The sequence below is a fragment of the Erythrolamprus reginae genome, chromosome 3, assembly GCF_031021105.1.
Source record: "Erythrolamprus reginae isolate rEryReg1 chromosome 3, rEryReg1.hap1, whole genome shotgun sequence".
In the NCBI taxonomy this organism is placed as follows: Eukaryota; Metazoa; Chordata; class Lepidosauria; order Squamata; family Dipsadidae; genus Erythrolamprus; species Erythrolamprus reginae.
Window position 1 is genome coordinate 11,983,009 of NC_091952.1, and position 14,433 is coordinate 11,997,441.

At 43.6% G+C, this 14,433-nt stretch overlaps 1 protein-coding gene across 1 annotated transcript in view; it reads left to right on the plus strand.

The window, feature by feature from the left end:
• CABLES2 (Cdk5 and Abl enzyme substrate 2) overlaps positions 1–14,433 on the plus strand; it is an 80,215-nt gene that overhangs the window by 60,038 nt on the left and 5,744 nt on the right. Inside the window, exons 6-8 of the mRNA XM_070744487.1 lie at positions 5,834–5,937; positions 7,542–7,648; positions 11,188–11,392. Coding sequence (XP_070600588.1) covers positions 5,834–5,937; positions 7,542–7,648; positions 11,188–11,392 — 416 coding nt within the window. The remainder of the gene's footprint in view (positions 1–5,833; positions 5,938–7,541; positions 7,649–11,187; positions 11,393–14,433) is intronic.

The following is a 14,433-nucleotide window of genomic DNA, read 5'->3' on the forward strand; positions in this document are numbered from 1 at the left end:
GATGGGACTAGAACTCACAGCCTCCTGGTGATTGGCCTAAAGTCACCCAGACAGCTTTCGGGCCTAAAGCATGACTAGAACTCGCTGTCTCCTGGCTTCTAGCCTGATGTGTAGACCAAATCGTCTCTAGTTTGTTTGTTTTTTCAACATTTGAAATGCTGCCATATAAATAAAACTTATCAGGAAAGACTTAATGAACTCAGACTGTATAGTCTGGAGGACAGAATGGAGATTGTGATCCCCTTATATAGAGCGCTGGTGAGACCACATTTGGAATACTGTGTTCAGTTCTGGAGACCTCACCTATAAAAAGATATTGACAAAATTGAACTGGTCCAAAGACGGGCTACAAAAATGGTGGAAGATCTTAAGCATAAAACTTATCAGGAAAGACTTCATGAACTCAATCTGCATAGTCTGGAGGACAGAAGGAAAAGGGGGGACATGATTAAACATTTAAATATGTTAACGGGTTAAATAAGGTTCAGGAGGGAAGTGTTTTTAATAGGAACACAAGAACAAAGGGGCACAGTCTGAGGTTAGTTGGGGGGTAAAGATCAGAAGCAACGTGAGAAAATATTATTTGACTGAAAGAGTAGTAGATGCTTGGAACAAACTTCCAGCAGACATGGTTGGTCAATCCACAGTAACTGAATTTAAACATGCCTGGGATAAACATAAATCCATCCTAAGATAAAATACAGGAAATAGCATAAGGGCAGACTAGATGGACCATGAGGTCTTTTTCTGCCGTCAATGTTTCTATGTTTCTATAACTGCCTCAGAACTTCTAAACAAGGAAGGTGAATTATTTTTCAAGGAACAGAAGCAACAAACAGCAGGTTGACTATGAAAGTTCTAGCTAAAAGCCCATTTGGTTCTGCTGGCTCAGTGATCCATCAAGAGTGGTCCATTTCCTGTATACCTCCGGAACCGCCTTCTACCGCACGAATCCCAGCGGCCGATTAGGTCCCACAGAGTTGGCCTTCTCCGGGTCCTGTCGACAAAGCAATGTCGTTTGGCAGGCCCCAGGGGAAGAGCCTTCTCTGTGGTGGCCCCGGCCCTCTGGAATCAACTCCCCCCGGAGATTAGAACGGCCCCCACCCTCCTTATCTTTCTCAAATTACTCAAGACCCACCTTTATCACCAGGCATGGGGGAACTGAGACACCTCCTCCAGGCTTTTATATTTTATGTTTGGTATGCATGTGTTGTATGGTTTTAATTGTTGGGGTTTTATATATACTTTTTTAAATATTAGATTTGTATTACTATTATATTGTTTTTGTTATTGTTGTGAGCCGCCCCGAGTCTTCGGAGAGGGGCGGCGTACAAATCTAATATAATATTATTATTATTATTATTATTATTATTATTATTATTATTATTATTATCTGGGTGCCTTAAGCGCTCGTCAAAGGAATTCCATTTTGCTCGCCTGATGCTTCTTTGTCGCTGAGCCGCTGCCGGAAACACACAGCCGGGCCTTTTTTTTCTTCTTTTGTCAAGATGACTTGATGAATCCTTTCAACCACCGCTGTGAGACCTTAAGAAAAAATTGGCTCTGCCCTGTCATGACTCAGCACACCTCCACAAAAAAGCAGCAGGATTGAAGGCCGGAGCGTGGCACCTGCTGCTCCGAGGCGCTGTAGAACACCGCTAATTGAGAGAGGCAACACCGTTGGGCTGTCAGATAGTCAGACGTAGCATTTTATGAGTGACTAAACACGCAACAGCAGGAATCGGTGCTCTGCAGTGGGTCTCTGGGGGAAGAAAAGAGGAAAGGGTCAATGGAGAGATGATTGATGCAGATTTCGAATGGATTCAGTACAATGTTCCTTCCGTTCAGCTTTGGTGGACTCATTGCATCGCGGGTTTTTATAAAATACAGTAATACCTCGTCTTAGGAACTTAATTGGTTCCAGAAGGAGGTTTGTAAGGCAAAAGTTTGTAAGACGAAACAATGTTTCCGATAGGAAACAATGTAAAAGCGATTAATGCGTGCAAGGGGGAAAAATCGCAAAATGACGCTCCGCTGGGCGGCGCCACCCAGCTGTCACCTTTTAAAACAGCCGGAGGACTTCTCGGCGTTCACCCGAACCCGAACTTTTGCCGAACTGTTCGGGTTTGGGTTCAGGAGGCCACCGAGAAGCGCCACCGCCTGCCTGTCATCTTCTGAAACAGCCGGGGGGCTTCTCAGCGTTCTCCTGAACGCCAAACCCAGAAGTTCGGCAAAAGTTCGGGTTCGGGTTCTGGAGGCCGCTGAGAAGCGCCCAGCTGTTTCAGAATGTTACAGCCGGGCGGCACCACCCAGCAGAGCACCGTTTTTGCAATCAGCGGTGGCATTCTCGGCCGATCTGGAGGATGAAACGAAGGTGGGGAATCCCAATAGGGAATTCCATGGGTGGAGCTTTGACGTCACGAAGACGTCCTTCCTGGAGGCCACGTTTCAAAAGGTGACAGCCGGGCAGCGGCGCCCAGCAGAGCGCCATTTTGTGATCTGCGGTGGGTTTGTAAGTCGAAAAAAGTTCGTAAGAAGAGGCAAAACATTTCCGAACCCCGGGTTCGTATCTCAAAATGTTCGTATCATGAGGTACCACTGTATTAATAAATTAAAGGATTTCAGTAAAGACTGAATCCATTCAAGCCCTACCATGCCACCCAAACGTCCTGCAAGATCTACGGCTTCTGACATCGAGCCTATTTATTGTAAGCGAAAGATGCTTACAATAAAAGGGAAAGTCACGCAGCTCGACCTGCTGAAGGAAGGGAGGTCGTACGCCGCAGTTGGCCATTACAGGATACAATAGACCTGCTTCCCAATTGTCCCAACTTCGCGGATTTTTGTTTATCGCGGCGGGTCCTAGAACGTAACACCTGCGATAAATGAGGGAACACTGTGTATCCTTTCCCCAGACATTTGCACGACCTTCATATTTTTTCTAAAAAAAAAAATTAAAGTCAAATGAGGATAGTCCTGTATGCTGTATAAATGACCTTCAGGAACTATCTGATTTTTTTTAAATGTGGTTTGTGTGTGTGTGTGTGTCTACACATGTAGAATTGAATTGAAATGTTTATTGGCCAAATGTGATTGAACACACAATTAATTTGCCTTCGGTGCATATGCTGTCAGTGTACATAAAAGATACATTTATCTAGAATCGTGAGATACAACACTTAATGATTGTCATAGGGTACAAATAAGCAATCAGGAAACAATATTAATATATTTTATTTATTTTGTTTTATTTATTTGATTTTTTTAATGCCGCCCTTCTCCTTAGACTCAGGGCGGCTTACAACATGTTAGCAATAGCCCTTTTTAACAGAGCCAGCCTCTTGCCCCCACAATCCGGGTCCTCATTTTACCCACCTCAGAAGGATGGAAGGCTGAGTCAACCTTGAGCCGGTGGTGAGATTTGAACCACTGACCTTCAGATCTACAAGTCAGCTTCAGTGGCCTGCAGTACAGCACTCTACCTGGTGCGCCACCCCGGCTCAAACATAGTTTTATTTACATTTCAGAACAATTGTACTCAACTAATATATGAGCTGTCAGAATTCAAAGTGTTGGTTATGACCTATAAAGCCCTTCATGGTCAGCTTTAGTGGCCTGCAATGCTGCACTCTATCCAGTGCGCCAGCTCGGCTCTTCCATATATAAATCCTTGGGATACAAGGAACAAGTTACAGTTATAAGTGAGAGGAGATGGGTGATAGGAATGATAAGAAGACTAATCATTAAGTCTTCCTGACGATTAGCCCAAAGGCATCCACCAGCTTTTATACCTAAAGTGGGACTAGAACTCAGTCTCCCGGTTTCTAGCCTGGCACCTTAAAACTAGACTAAACTAGACCAAAGATATATAAATATGCCTTTGCTTAATCAAATTAGCAATCTATTTAGCTTAGTGTTCTGAGTGGTTTTTAGGTATCTGTAGTTACTTTCTAAGGTTTTTGAAGATTTTGAGCTTCTGCAATGCAATCTTAAGCGGCTTGTCTCCCATGGATAAATTGGCTGGAAATAAAGCCAGCTTAAAGCATTCTTTTCCATATTTAACTCTTTGTTTTGCTTTAGCAGCAGTGAAGACCTGATGTTCTGTTCTGATTGTGTTGAGCCTGATTCATTCTCCCAGGGAGAGAGATGGAGAGGGGAAGGGAGGGAGGGAGGGAAGGAAGGAAGGAAGGAAGGAGAGAGGAAAAGGGGAGGGGAGGAGAGTTTTTTTAACTTTACTAGAGCTACAAGGGAATAGTAGCAGATCTATTTTACTTGCTTAAAAACAAATCCAATACGTTTCACTGTTCCATGCATAAACCTTTAAAAAAAACGCTTTGTGATTTGGTAATCAGTGATCAACTGAGAGGTTGCATTCCCTCCCACTATGATACACAGTAAGCTGCTGGAGCACATGCGCTAAGAAAGCAGACAGGTGAACCAAAACAACATTATATGATGTAGGCGAAGTCAGGAAACTCATTTCTTTGGACATGTAGCCGAAAATAGTCGTCTGGTTGGTTGGTTGGCTGGTTGATTGATTGGATTTATATGCCACCCCTCTCCGAGGACTCGGGGTGGCTTACAGCATATAAAGGAACAGTATAACATCCTAAATCCAGTTAGTTTAAATCAATTAATCCCAAAACCTAAAACTATTAAGAAAACTCTCACTCCCATTCAGTCAACTAACTTAGATGAGTCTTCAGACTCCCACGGAAGGCGAGGAGGGTGGGAACAGTGCGAATCTCTGGGGGAAGCTTATTCCAGAGGGCCGGGGCCCCCACAGAGAAGGCTCTTCCCTGGATCCCGTTAAGTGACATTATCTAGTTGAATGGATCCTGGAGTAGGCCAACTCTTGGGACCTAACCGGTTTCTGGGACTCACGCGGCAGGAGGCGGTCCCGCAAGTATTCTGGTCTGATGCCATGTAGGGCTTTATAGGTCATGACCAACACTGAATTGCTACAGGCAGAGCACAACTGTTGTGTCCTCCTGACCTCCAAAATGAGTGACCTGAGGATTGAACCTTTCTTAGCTTCATCTGGATTTGACAGCAATTTCATTCAGAAAGATTCTGGGCAGGGATGGTTTTCACTTAGCTTCCCTACCGGCTTGTGTTGTACATACTCCTGAACAGTTGGAAGATGATGAAGATATTGAGGACTCGGATTCAGATAGTGTTTATGGAGTAGTGGGGGCCCCGGGGTTACAGGTAGTAGAACAGGTGGGAGGCCAGCCACAGGATGGGGCTATGAGTTCAGGATCTAGCGAGGGAGAATCAGACTCTCGCTGGGTTAATCCTAAATTCAGAAGAATTCAGAAACGTAGCGAGCAAAGGTCTGGAAGAAGATATTAAGGAGAGGAATGGGTTAAATATTGTAGTGAGGTAATTGGCACGTCAGGGGGCTAGTGGAGAAGAAGGGTGGAGTTTCAACATTGCTGAACGGGAATATGGAGGTGCTTTCGCCACGCTAAAGTAAGCCAAAGTATTTTGTATTGTATTTAGTCAGTGCTGCTGTCTTTTTATAGCTATGTAGTTAGGAAATAAATCTTGTCTAAGTGAAGCAGGAAAAGGAATGTGAGAAATGCGGCTAAGAGAGAGATAACAGACCGATTGATGTCTGGAATGTGTTGAAGTACGAGAGAGCAGAGAAATAAACGGAGTTGCTTTATTCATGAAATGATGCATTTAATGAGTTATTTGTAATTACTAAACTTCTACCAGAAACCAGAACAGCTTGCAAATGGTAGCAATGGTAATCTCTGATTCAGGGGATGCTTTTCCTAAATTACGTTGATGAGCTATTTGTCTTCAACGCTTTCTTTACTTCCAGGAAACGAAGTGGGAGAGTTGATAGAGTACAATCCCAATTTGCTTGATGACCCGCAGTGGCCGTGTGGGAAACACAAACGTGTCCTCATCTTTGCATCGTACATGGTAAGATGTTTTAATAGTTTAGATTCTTAACAAGTGCAACAGTTAAGCATTTGTGATGTATTTCCCTAGGTGTTTTATTTACCTGCATGCAGTGAAGGTTGTGTCCTCGTTCCCTCCTGAACTGGTTATAAATTATTGTGGGAGAGCAATGATAGTTATACTATTTTCTACGGAACTTTTAGGGCAGTGATGGTGAACTTTTTTTGGTTCTGGTGCAGGGGGGTCACATGCGTATGGACCCACACCTGTAATTCCATGTGCCACCCCTGCGTATGTGCATTTGACCACAACCACCACCCCTGCTCCTGGCATTTATTAATTCGTTTGTTTGTTTGTTTGTTTGTTTGTTTGTTTGTTTGATTGATTGATTGATTGATTGATTGATTGATTGATTGATTGATTTCTAGGCCGCCCTTCTCCTGAGACTCAGGGCGGCTTACAACATATTACAGTAATACATAACAATGGAAGAAATTGAAATTAAATAAAACAACACTATAAAACATCACTATAAAAAAACCTCTTAACTTAAAACATCTCACAGACAGCCCACCTCATACAACTCTGTCATAGGCATGCCTATTTTTCACTCTCCCTAGGCTTCAGAGCCTTTCTGGAGACAGAAAATGGCCCATTTACCAACTTCTGGTTGTACTAGAAGGCCTGGTTTTTTTGCTCTTCCCAGGCTCGAGAGCCTTTCTAGGAGCCCTGGGGAGGGCAATAACGGCAGGCATATAGAATAGAATAGTGCTATCAAGTTATTTTTGATGTTTCATATTCTCTTTCTTGTTCTGGCGGGCTCTCTGGTAGGAGCCCCCCCCCCCCCCCCCCCAAAATTCAAGGGTACAAATTTCAGACACACACACGTTTGAAAATTCAAAACAATGTTCTTTATCACAAAATTCAAAATACTGTAAACTAAGCACTCTTTTTGTATTGCAAAGAGCACTCGTCCCAAAACAACCGGGTAGTCTGTACAATTTCCCTTAAGCAGTCATTAAGTACTTAGCTAGCAACTGTGAAGAAACTTCACACCCCTTCTTCTTCCAACGAAGTGAGACACACACACACACATACACACACGTTGCTCTGCTTTGGTTTCAAAGGTGTGAAAAATCAACAAAGTCCAGAAAACAGCAACACAGGATTCCTGAAGAACTGTGATCAGATACTCTTTCACAACAGTCAAACCCACACGCTGCTATTTATAGCAGCAGCCCTAATTACTGGAGCCCCACCCAACCACAGGTGGCCTCATTTTCTCTTGTAATAATCCTTCAGTTGTTGTCTCCTATGCATCACTCTACGCATGCGTGGATGTGTCATTAATTCTTGTTCAGAATCCAAGGATGATACAGATGATTGATCTCCTCCTGGGCTGTCTGCCAAACTCCCCTCTTCCCTTTCACTCATGCTTCCTTGGTCAGAGGAGGCTTCATCGGCAGATTCCATCGGGAGAAAAACAGGCCTGCAGCATGTGGATGTCTTCCCCCACATCCACCTGCACATTCCTTGGGGCAGGAGCTGGGCCAGAGCTAACCACAACATTTCTCAGTATAGATTTCTAAATATCTAAATCCTGTTTTGTTTTATTTTTATTTCAGACCACCGTGATCGAATACGTAAAACCCTCAGATCTTAAAAAGGATATGAATGAAACATTTAAAGAAAAATTTCCTTACATCAAGCTCACGCTGAGCAAAATCAGAAGGTAAAAAAATTGTTTGGGGGATGTGAAAATCACTTTTGTTTCTCAGCCGTGTCTTTGGAACAGGCTTCTTCCTATCCAGATTTCTATCAGGGAGGTTTATCTAAATATATACAGCCCAGTCGTGCCAGAGTATTAATTAATACGAGGAAATGCATATAACCTTGGAGACTTGAGGATTATGAGTTATGAGATACTTCATTTATAACTTCTTGTTTCAGTGCTCCATTCCAAAATACAGTAATACCTCGTCTTATGAACTTAATTGGTTCCGGAAGTAGGTTTGTAAGGCGAAATGTTCATAAGACAAAACATTGTTTCCCATAGGAAACAATGTAAAAGCGATTAAAGCGTGCAAAAAGAAAAAAATGGCGCTCCAAACCCGGTCGGACGTCTTCGTGACGTCAAAGCTCCACCCATGGAATTCCCTATTGGGATTCCCCACTTCCTTTCCAGCCTCCAGATCGGCCGAAAACGCCGCCACCAATCGCAAAAATGGCGCTCCGCTGAGCGCCGCCACCCGGCTGTAACCTTCTGAAACAGCCAGGCACTTCTCGGCGGCCTCCGGAACCCAAACCCAAACTTCTGCTATGCCTACTTGTCCCCCCCCCCCCCCCGAGGTCAAACACAACCCTGATGTGGCCCTTTATGAAATCGAGTTTGACACCCTGTTTTAAAACATACATATTTCACCTACCGTATTTTTCGGAGTATAAGACGCACCTTTTTCCTCCCTAAAAGAGGCTGAAAATTCAGGTGTGTCTTATACTCTGAATGCAGCTTTTTTTGAAACTTTTTCCCCCAGCCCAAACTAGGTGCTAACGACCTTCCCAGCTCTTATCTTGCAGGTTCTTTCATGTTACTGTCTGCAAAGAATGTTTTCCAAGCCCTAAGTCTTCACAGAGTTTTTTTCATTGCTTTAACCTTCTCCGAATGATTCTTTTCAGCCCTAACCAGGTGCTAACGATGTTCCCAGCTCTTACCTGCTTGCAAGCTCTTTCACAGTTACTCTCTGTGAATGTTTTCCAAACCCTGTCTTTGTAGGGTTTTTTTATTGTTCTACTTGCTCCAGATGTTTCTTTCCAGCCCTAACCAGGTGCTAACAATGTTCCCAGCTCTTACCGGCTTGCAAGATCTTTCATTGTTACTCTTTGCGAAGAATGTTTTCCAAGCCCTAAGTCTTTGCAGGTTTTTTTTCATTGCTCTAAATCGCTCCAAATGCTTCTTTCCAACCCTAACCAGGTGCTAACAATGTTCCCAGGTCTTTCATTGTTACTCTTTGCCAAGAATGTTTTCTGTCTTTGCAGGATTTTTTTTCATTGTTTTACTTGCTCCAAATGTTTCTTTCCAGCCCTAACCTCTTACTGGCTTGCAAGCTCTTTCATTGTTACTCTCTCTGAATAAGGTTTTTTTAAAGCCCTAACCAGGGGATAAAATAATGTGCTGAAACTGACCAGGCTAAGGATGCTACCCTGTTTCCCCAAAAATAAGTCACACCGAAAGTAAGACATGGGAGAAGTTTTGTAGAATTGCCTAATATAAGGCATCCCCTGAAAGTAAGACGTAGATGTTTCATTTCACAGTATTCCCGAACAGAACATATATAACACTGCTGTTCATAAATTGCATCGCAAAACGCTGCATCAATCAGATTTAAAACACATCCAATACACACCCAACATGCAGCTGCGTGTTTGGATGCCTTTTTGCTGCAACAGGATACAGGATACAATTCATTGGAAAAAAATAAGACATCCCCTGAAAATAAGACGTAGCACATAGAAACATAGAAACATAGAAGTCTGACGGCAGAAAAAGACCTCATGGCCCATCGAGTCTGCCCTTATACTATTTTCTGTATTTTATCTTAGGATGGATATATGTTTATCCCAGGCATGTTTAAATTCAGTTACTGTGGATTTATCTACCACGTCTGCTGGAAGTTTGTTCCAAGGACCTACTACTCTTTCAGTAAAATAATATTTTCTCACGTTGCTTTTGATCTTTCCTCCAACTAACTTCAGATTGTGTCCCCTTGTTCTTGTGTTCACTTTCCTATTAAAAACACTTCCCTCCTGAACCTTATTTAACCCTTTGACATATTTAAATGTTTCGATCATGTCCCCCCTTTTCCTTCTGTCCTCCAGACTATACAGATTGAGTTCATTAAGTCTTTCCTGATACGTTTTATGCTTAAGACCTTCCACCATTCTTGTAGCCCGTCTTTGGACCCGTTCAATTTTGTCAATATCTTTTTGTAGGTGAGGTCTCCAGAACTGAACACAGTATTCCAAATGTGGTCTCACCAGCATTCTATATAGCGGGATCATAATCTCCCTCTTCCTGCTTGTTATACCTCTAGCTATGCAGCCAAGCATCCTACTTGCTTTCCCTACCGCCTGACTGCACTGTTCACCCATTTTGAGACTGTCAGAAATCATTACCCCTAAATCCTTTTCTTTTGAAGTATTTGCTAACACAGAACTGCCAATACAATACTCAGATTGAGGATTCCTTTTCCCCAAGTGCATTATTTTACATTTGGAAACATTAAACTGCAGTTTCCATTGCTTTGACCATTTATCTAGTAAAGCTAAATCATTTACCATATTACAGACGCCTCCAGGAATATCAACCCTATTGCACACTTTAGAGTCATCGGCAAATAGGCAAACCTTCCCTACCAAACCTTCCCCTATGTCACTCACAAACATATTAAAAAGAATAGGACCCAGAACAGACCCTTGTGGCACACCGCTTGTAACCTGACTCTGCTCAGAATACTCGCCGTTAACAATAACTCTCTGATGTCTACGCTTCAGCCAGCTGCAAATCCATTTAACTATCCAGGGATTAAGTCCAATCTTCACTAATTTATCTATCAGCTCTTTATGTGGAACCGTATCAAAGGCTTTGCTGAAGTCCAGGTAGGCAATATCCACGGCACCACCTTCATCCAACACCTTTGTGACATAGTCAAAGAAATCAATAAGATTAGTCTGACATGATTTGCCTTCAGTAAAGCCATGCTGATTTGGGTCCAATAAGTTATTGTTTTTTAGGTGCTGATTTATCCTCTTTTTGAGTAGAGTCTCCATCATTTTAACTACAACTGATGTCAAGCTAACTGGCCTGTAGTTACCAGCTTCTTCTCTACTGCCCTTCTTGTGAATAGGCACAACACTGGCCATTCTCCAATCCTCAGGAACTTCTCCTGTTAACAACGATTGGTTAAACAAATCAGTCAGGGGGGTAGTAATGACAGATCTGAGTTCTTTAAGAACTCTGGGGTGGATGCCATCTGGACCCACATCTTTGGGAGCAAAAATTAGTATAAGATGCTGTCTTATTTTCGGGGAAACATGGTAGCCACATGAATATCTAGTAAGCAGATTCTATTTTCCTCCCCAAAAACTAAGGTGCGTCTTATACTTCGGTGTGTCTTATACTGTACTCCAAAAAATACGGTAATTCTGAAGTTTCTCTCATCCATGTAGAAAAAATGAGCTTTGATTCTTGTTCCACTTCCTTCTCCCTTGCAGTTTAAAGAGAGAAATGCGGACCCTGAGTATGGAGTGCAACCTGGAGCCCATTACTGTGTCCATGGCTTACGTCTACTTTGAGAAGCTCGTCCTCCAAGGCAAGCTCAACAAACAGAACCGAAAACTGTGTGCTGGTGCTTGTGTGCTGCTTGCAGCCAAGATTAGCAGTGATCTCAGGAAACACGAAGTCAAACACCTAATTGATGTAAGTACAACTGGAATGATATGATAGCAGTGTTACTGCTACCGAGAGGAGGGGGGGGGTGGATCAAGCTATTTTCCAAGGCACCTGGAGGCCAGACAAGGAATAATGGATGGAAACTGAACAAGGAGAGAGTCAAATTGGAAATAAAGAGAAATTTTCTGACAGCGAGAGCAATCCACCAATGGAACAGAAGTTGCCTTTAGAAGTTGTGGGAGCTTCGTCACTGGAAACTTTCAAGAAGAGATTGGACTGCCATCTGTCAGAAATGGTGTAGGGTCTCCAGCTTGGGCAGGAGGTTGGACCTACAAGCTCCCTTCCAACTCTGTTAATCTGTATCTGGAATTATTATTATTATTATTATTATTATTATTATTATTATTATTATTATTATTATGTCAGTACAACACAGCAAACGAGATCACTATGCTGGATTTCGTATTTCATCACCAGTCGGGCACTTCCCAAGCACCTAGGACTGCGTGATGTAGCGGAGAATTATGTTTGCCGATCCCAGTAAAGCGGCCTTTTGCAATTGACAGATGGAGATTTTGTCAATTCCAATGGTTTTCAAATGTCCGCTGAGATCCTTTGGCACTGCGCCCAGCGTGCTAAGTACCACTGGGACCACATTCACGGGCTTATGCCAGAGTCGTTGCAGCTCGATTTTTAGATCTTCATATTTCACTAATTTCTCTATTATTATTATTTTATTATTATTATTATTATTATTATTATTATTATTATTATTATTAATTAGATTTGTATGCCGCCCTTCTCTGAAGACTCGGAGCGGTTCACAACAACAAAAAACAGTACAAATCCAATGATTAAAAAACCATTTAAAACCCTTAATATAAAAACAGTCATACCTCCCAGACAAACCATACATAAAGCGGAAACGGCCCGGGGGAATCAATTTTCCCATGCCTGACGGCAGATGTGGGTTTTAAAGAGTTTGCGAAAGGCAAGGAGGGTGGGGGCAATCCTAATCTCCGGGGGGGAGTTGATTCCAGAGGATTGGGGCCACCACAGAGAAGGCTCTTCCCCTGGATCCCGCCAGACGACATTGTTTCGTCGATGGGACCTGGAGAAGGCCAACCCTGTGGGACCTAACCGGTCTCTGGGATTTGTGCAGCAGAAGGTGGTCCCGGAGATATCTTCCAGGGTCTCCAGCACTTTGAAAACGCTAAAGTTCTTAATTGTTTTTTTTCCCTTACACTTGATACATAAATCTTTGCAGACTTGCAAATAACATTGCATGGAAATATACACATTTTGACAAGAGACTGGAAATCCAATGTTAGCTTTAAGTAATTGTGGTATGAATAGCTTGCACCTGGTTGTGCCTGTAAATCCGTGAGGAAAATTAAAAAGATACAGGCTGGAATTGTTAGCAGTGCTTTGAAGCTACTATTTGGATGTCAGGATTGTGATGAAAATAATAGTAATAATGTTGTCTCTGCAACACCAGCCCCAAATTGTGTTACTTAATGGATCATCAGCCAAATGATTGTGTTAGTTTGGAGTGGGAAATGATACCAGATTTAAATTGTACTGCGACTGAGTCTCCTTGGTTATTGTCAAAATAATTTGAAATTCTCTGAAGCGGATGCAATTGTTCATATGCACCTGTTTTTTATTTTCTTCTGTTATCTTGCTGAGAATGGCATCAAGCAATTTCTTTCTCTATTCTTTGTCTGGCACTGGAGGTATATATATATATATATTTTCATGCATCATAGTTCTATTCATGCCTTCTGATAATAAGCCCTGCTCTTTTTAGTGAAACCTGCTCTCAAATAAATGAGCTACAGTGATCCCTCGATTAGCACGGTCTCGATTAGCGCGAAACGCTGCAACGCGGTTTTTCAAAAAATATTAATTAAAAAATAATTAATAATAAAATAATCAAAATAATAATCAGTCTTCTATGTTTCTATAAGTCCGCGCTAGTTCTCTCTCTCTTTCTCTCCCTGTTGCCGGCGTGGTATATGAGAGAGAAAGAGAGAGGCAGAGGTCGGGCGCATTACCGGGAGGTGGAGGTGGCGTGGGGACGCTGGGTGCCGGGGACACCGAGGAGGGGGTGGACGTGGCCTCTCAGCTGCAGAGCCGAACAAGGGCGGAGGCAACGGCGGAGTCCGGCGCTGGGGCCATGCGGGGCCGCTCATCCAGGGGGGCGTGGACTGGCAAGTCGCCCTCCTTTCTCTTTCTTTCTCTCTCTTATACCACACCGGTAACAGGGAGAGAAAGAGAGAGAGCGGAGGGCACCTTGCCGGTCCACGCCCCCCTAGATGAGCGGCTCCGCATGGCCCCAGCGCCGCCCAGGCAAAGGGGAAACCCCAAGATCGCTTGCCGCTTGCCGTATTGCAGCGAAGGAGGCGAAGCAAGGCTCCAAGCTGCAATACGGCAAGCGGCAAGCGGCAAGCGATCTTGGGGTTTCCCCTTTGCCTGGGCGGCGGGAAGACCAAGGGAAGGTTCCTTCAGCCGCCCAACACCTGATCCGCTCCGCAGCGTGGCAGCAGCGAGGAGCCGAAGATGGGGTTTCCCCTTTGCCTTTACCCCATCTTCGGCTCCTCGCTGCTTCCGCGCTGCGGAGCAGATCAGCTGTTGGGCGGCTGAAGGAACCTTCCCTTGGTCTTCCCCGCCGCCCACACGCAAACTCCACCATCTGCGCATGTGCGGCCATGAAAAAAAATGGCGCGCATGCGTAGATGGTGTTTTTTACTTCCGCACCACTATAACGCGGAAATCGATTAGCGCGGGAGGTCTTGGAACGTAACCCCCGCGCTAATCGAGAGATCACTGTATCCCTTTGTTGCCCTTCAATGTACTACTACACTCCATTTGCCTCGTAATAAATCATTGTTGATGGGCCAAGAACCTACAATTCCTAGGCAGTTTGGTTCTTTCCCAAAAAACCCAGCACCAGGATCTGTCATCCTCCTGAAGCGATGTAACTAGCTTGCAACAAACCTCAGCAAAGCAATGCATTGCAATTGCAGAAGTAGATGTTCTGCAGAAGACCCAAGTCACTTTATCCT